Source organism: Schistocerca gregaria, chromosome 11 (assembly GCF_023897955.1).
Source record: "Schistocerca gregaria isolate iqSchGreg1 chromosome 11, iqSchGreg1.2, whole genome shotgun sequence".
In the NCBI taxonomy this organism is placed as follows: Eukaryota; Metazoa; Arthropoda; class Insecta; order Orthoptera; family Acrididae; genus Schistocerca; species Schistocerca gregaria.
In genome coordinates this window covers 92,256,481-92,262,480 of record NC_064930.1, presented here as the reverse complement: position 1 = coordinate 92,262,480, position 6,000 = coordinate 92,256,481, and the positions used below count along the sequence as shown (strand labels likewise).

Below are 6,000 nucleotides of genomic sequence, written 5' to 3'. Positions count from 1 at the left end.
CAAAAAGCAGTTAAGTTTACCAATGGAAATTTTATTCTACTCATAAAACATTGTTTATAAATTGTACTATTGATAAAAGGAAGTGTTTTAATACAGGATGGTAAAAACCAACTGTGTTCAACAAAAATGTGAACGGATATTCCCTGAACGGGTTTCCAAGTTCTACAGTGGATCGAAGGATGACCTATGCCATATCACATCTAAAATCTAGGTTTTAATTAAGTTTCACAAGAGAGAAAACTATCAAAATGGTCTACAGTGACCCTCAATTATCTTTAATTACTTATCTAACTTGTCGTAAATTACAGTGGCTGATGTGACTTCTCAATGACTATATAACAGAAAACTCATCTCGTCTCAGATTTTTACTTCAAGTGGCAAATGTGAACACCATGAGCTTTAATTTACGATCGACACTAGTAACACGCAAAAAGGGTGTGTAACAGCTGAGACTTCTGCAGTTCTGAGTGAAGCTTTATGCGCTGTTATGCGGCATCGCGTGCGTTCATTACCTTGTCGGTGTTCGCCAGGGGGGCGGCGGCGGGCGCAGCTCCATCCATCTCGCCCTCTCGGAAACAACTAACTCCTAACTTCTCCTTACTACAATTTACCGAAGTTGGTTTAAAAAAAACTATCTGGCTGTGTTTTCATCTGATTAATCAGGGTCTCAATGTTAACCTTAAGCTCCGCCTACAAAAATTCTGTCTATCCAATGAGAAACGTTATACTTTTCGTGTTGGGGCAATGTTTTTAAAGTTTGCAACGTAACAGAGACGTGAAAAAGTCTCACGCTAAAACCTGCAGCTGGTGTGTTCCTTTTAGCGTTATCTTAAGATCTATACTATTCTTCTGGAGGGCTCTAGCTTTTAACATGGGCTGGGGGGTGGTCCTAACGTAACAGAGACGCGAGAAAGTCTCACGCTAAAACGTGCGGGTGGTGTGGTCTTAGCGGTAGGCTGGCAACGTAGGTGTCCAGTCCGTCCCTTATTGTAGGGCCTTCTAGCTTAACACGGTTCTGCTCTCGGCTTCTGTTCTCGTTTCTCCCCTCGGAACTGCGTCGGTCTCACGGTGGGAAGGTACAACTTGCATTTAGGCATTCTTGTGTTAGTCTGTGGTGTTCCATTTGCTCACTCGTTACTCGTATTACTTTGGTTAATTTAATGTCACGATTTATTCGGAGCTATGTCGCATACTACTGGATTTGATTATCATGTCAGGGTTTTCTTGTAAGGTGTTGGATTTGCCTGACACCTTACACCCCAGCACGCCTTCGGTTACGGTAAACCAGTTCATATTTTGACTAGTTCCATAAGCTGGGTTATTTCTATAGTTAACATTCGCTCCTGTCGCTCGGACATAAGTTGTTAAAACTTGATTGATGTTTTGCGAAATCTGTTTCTTTCAGCAAACTACTTTCTTCAACATATACCTGTCACGTCGCCTTCACATTGGACACAGGTGAATAGCGCACTGCAGGGACTTATCCTTTGTGGGCTTCCCGAGAGACCCACATCCCCAACTGTCCACAATCCACATACGTAATGTACGTAACAGATATCTGCCCATCCACTCATTACTCGCGCCCATTAAGGTGACGATTGCCATTGATTCTACAGAAGCTGCACGGTCATCAATGGTATCCGTTTTTCCGAGAACAGTTACTGTCGTCATATGTACTTAAAAGAATACATTTTTTTGGGAGGAGAAACGTCGATATCAGAATCCTTTGATGATGGCTTCGGACGAATAAGAGGAAATAAAAAGATATAAGAAGAAATTACCCTGGTACGGTACCTAGCCAAGTATTGAGCTGAAAGATACAACGAATGGTGAAGTATGACTTGTGGGTCTAAGTGTCAATCTTGAGTATTGATGACAGGTTTATTGCCAATTGTTGCATTTAGTATTGGTTAAATTGAAGTAAATTTTTGGTTTAAATATTATGAGCCTTGTAATGAAATGTTTTTGCGTTTCCTAGGAATATGTCATGCCATAATCCGATTGTACCGATTACTGGAATCATGTTCTAGGTATCGAGTACCTTCTCCCTCCCTTCCTCCCTCCCTCCCTCCCTCCCTCCCTCCCTCCCTCCCTCCCGCACAGTAGCCACGTGCGGCTGCCTCTGCTGCCGCCTGCAGCTGACAAAACTGCAGCTCTGTCTCTCACGTCGACAAATCTCCCACACTCTTACCGTCAGAACTTTCTGCAGTGGCCTTTCTTACTACAAGGAAACGACAGCCACGTTTTATGTCTGTCCTACGAGACGTCTTAGCCCAGAGCCGAGCTTCAGACTGGAGCCCTTGCCTTCCTCGACGAGTTTACTTCACGGTTGAGCTACCCGGCCGCGCCCCACCGAGTCCCACGAGGCGGCCTAACCAGCCGCTCTGGCCTCGCCGACTTCCCACATACTTACAGGGTCTGAAAATCAGTCTTCGAAAATCTGTTTCCAAGTTAGGTACGCTTGAGTTCTCAACGAAACTGCAAAAAATAGTCTTTGTAGATTGCCGAGTGCCATTAAGAAAGAGTGTTCTTTTTATTTATAACAGTTGAAACGTCCCCTTAGAAAAACCTATACAAGACTGTGCTTAAACTGACACACAATATTTTTAGCGCAACGCAATCTGACTTTCAGTAATCCCTACAAGAGAATGGCCCTGACTAACATTAACCTACATCTACATCTACATCTACATGACTACTCTGCAATTCACATTTAAGTGCTTGGCAGAGGGTTCATCGAACCACAATCATACTATCTCTCTACTATTCCACTCCCGAACAGCGAGCGGGAAAAACGAACACCTAAACCTTTCTGTTCGAGCTCTGATTTCTCTTATTTTATTTTGATGATCATTCCTACCTATGTAGGTTGGGCTCAACAAAATATTTTCGCATTCGGAAGAGAAAGTTGGTGACTGAAATTTCGTAAAAAGGTCTCGTCGCGACGAAAAACGTCTATGCTGTAATGACTTCCATCCCAACTCGTGTATCATATCTGCCACACTCTCTCCCCTATAACGCGATAATACAAAACGAGCTGCCCTTTTTTGCACCCTTTCGATGTCCTCCGTCAATCCCACCTGGTAAGGATCCCACACCGCGCAGCAATATTCTAACAGAGGACGAACGAGTGTAGTGTAAGCTGTCTCTTTAGTGGACTTGTTGCATCTGCTAAGTGTCCTGCCAATGAAACGCAACCTTTGGCTCGCCTTTCCGACAATATTATCTATGTGGTCCTTCCAACTGAAGTTGTTCGTAATTTTAACACCCAGGTACTTAGTTGAATTGACAGCCTTGAGAATTGTACTATTTATCGAGTAATCGAATTCCAACGGATTTCTTTTGAAACTCATGTGGATCATCTCACACTTTTCGTTATTTAGCGTCAACTGCCACCTGACACACCATACAGCAATCTTTTCTAAATCGCTTTGCAGCTGATACTGGTCTTCGGATGACCTTACTAGACGGTAAATTACAGCATCATCTGCGAACAGTCTAAGAGAACTGCTCAGATTGTCACCCAGGTCATTTATATAAATCAGGAACAGTAGAGGTCCCAGGACGCTTCCCTGGGGAACACCTGATATCACTTCAGTTTTACTCGATGATTTGCCGTCTACTACTACGAACTGCGACCTTCCTGACAGGAAATCACGAATCCAGTCGCACAACTGAGACGATAGCCCATAGCTCCGCAGCTTGATTAGAAGTCGCTTGTGAGGAACGGTGTCAAAAGCTTTCCGGAAATCTAGAAATACGGAATCAACCTATACGTTTCACAAATCACTCACCTCACCAAAAATCTTCGTTACTCGAACTACTGCAATACATCGAGCGCCACTACTGCCAGCTAAATAAAAGATTCTAACTATGGAAGGCACTAACTACTGATTGGTATAGTTAGCAAATGAAAGATTTTAATTGAGGACAAAGAATGTATTTACCTTAATAGTCATAATATATATAGCATGACATCCATTCTTACAAATTTCAAAACTCCGCCATCTCTCTCCCCACATCCACCACTGCTGGCAGCTCACCTCCAACTGCGCAACGCTACGCGCTGTTAACATTCAGCTGCCCAACACTACAATGGCGAATATTACTCCAACAATGCAAACCAGCCACAGACTGCACACAGCACAGCCAGTGATTTTCATACAGAGTGCTATGTGGTGTTACCAATAAGAAAACCTAAACAGCCTACTTACACAGTGCGAAAATGCGGATGATCATAATGAAAGCTTTTGTACTAAATAGCAGAATTTCTTATTGTAAATGAAGAAACTGTAATGCATGTGAACAGTACTATTCAGTATCGAGGAATCAGGTTGTGTTTCATTTAAAATTTAACAATTTGCACTTTATGCATCTAATTTTAACTTCTTGTGATTAAGCGTGTTTTCGTTCCAGTAGGAGCTAGAAATAAAAATGTTCTATATTCGTTACTTAAAACTTGAAAGTGATTATAAAATTAGATGTTAACTAATGCAGATTCTTACTAGCGGGAACTGAACTAGAGTTTACTCAGTTATACCATTACACGGCAACGTACTCATCTTGAGGCAGTTTGATTTTAAATGCTCGCAATGTTTTGTACTTAAACACTGTGCGAGGTCTTGAACGTCGATATTTTCGGGTGTAAGTCCAAGTGTGTCGTAATACTGTAGCGAAATTATCTCTACGCACTGCACTTCCGTTCTTTTTTTTTTTTTTTGTTTTTGAAGAAAGTCAGCCACACGATCCCCATCGCACTGTGTCACTTCGCGGCGCGTGAATTGGTGCAGAGTCGACCGCTCAGTCAGCGCGTTTCGTCATGAAGGATAATTCAGTGTTTTCTTCAAGGGGGTTTAAGAGGAAAAATAGTCGGTGTGGGCTACGCTACACGCAACGCTATCGATATTTCACCTCATCTCTTACCAGTGGACGTCGAAAATATAGTTACGATGACTTATTCGTAGCTTTGTATAGGCACACAGAACGCGTGTGAAAGCAGAGTCATCAGTACAACCATTTCCAAACATGTACGTCCACTGAGGTGAAACAAAGCGTGGAACGGGCAGACTGACCACCAGTCCGAGGTGCGGGTGTGTCTGTGACGGCTGCGTGTGTCGCAGCTGGAGTCACAGACGACGGCGGTCGACCTCACGCTCGCTCTGGACACCTGCGTGACGCACTCTCCGACAGCCAATGAGCGCTCACTGGTGTTCTGGACGCTCTGCAGTAAACACCGTACCCAGTGCGATCCTACCGAGTTACCCACTGAACTTTAATCCCAACTGTTGCGACTTGCCACGCTTGATGGTCGTGTCGGGGCACGCATTCTACGCAGTCGAGTGAGAGACGCGGTTTGCGAGCCTCACGGCGCTCACGCGGAGCGCAGGGCCAGCCCTGCAGCCGCCGCCTGGCACCGCCAGCACAGCAGCCGCGGTCCGGTTCCCGACCTGCGCCATCCGCCATCGTCCGTGCGGGCTACTATAGTCAAACGCAACTTACTCGACGAAGAGAGTTACGCCACAAATCACGCGTGTTCAGAAGAGGGCGGCCGAGATGGAGATCGCTACGGAGCAGCAGTGGTCAGAGGTGATCCGAAAACTGGACGCCCGGCAGACGCCAGAGGCGGCCGGCCTGGTCAGCGCCCACCGGCTTCTCTTGTCTGCCAGCGGCGGACCCACCTGCTGGCGGGTATCTCCGTCGATCAGCAAATAAGCAACTCGAAGCCGAAACGCTACGTCCAGTGTTTACAGTAAAACAACGTGCGGAGCTATGAATAATGCGGTGAAATTCTAAACCAAACCCCAGAGTTAATGTTCCTTGCCTACGTTTACCTCATCCGACACCCTCAATGGCTTGTCCTCAATCCCCACAGACATCCACGAGATTGTTCCCCATTTACTCTCTATTAAGCTGGCCGCCTTAGAGAAAGAGAAGTTGCGGCAGAGAAGACGTGTAAAGCAGAACTGTATTGCGTCCGAGGAAAGGTAAAGAACGAATTGC

The 6,000-nt window shown here is 45.0% G+C and overlaps 1 protein-coding gene across 1 annotated transcript in view; it reads left to right on the top strand.

Moving 5' to 3' along the window:
• Positions 1-5,553: 5,553 nt before the first annotated feature.
• The window catches only part of LOC126295041 (uncharacterized), a 113,730-nt gene continuing 113,283 nt past the window's right edge, over positions 5,554-6,000 (top strand). The window contains exon 1 of the mRNA XM_049987291.1: positions 5,554-5,688. Coding sequence (XP_049843248.1) covers positions 5,554-5,688 — 135 coding nt within the window. The remainder of the gene's footprint in view (positions 5,689-6,000) is intronic.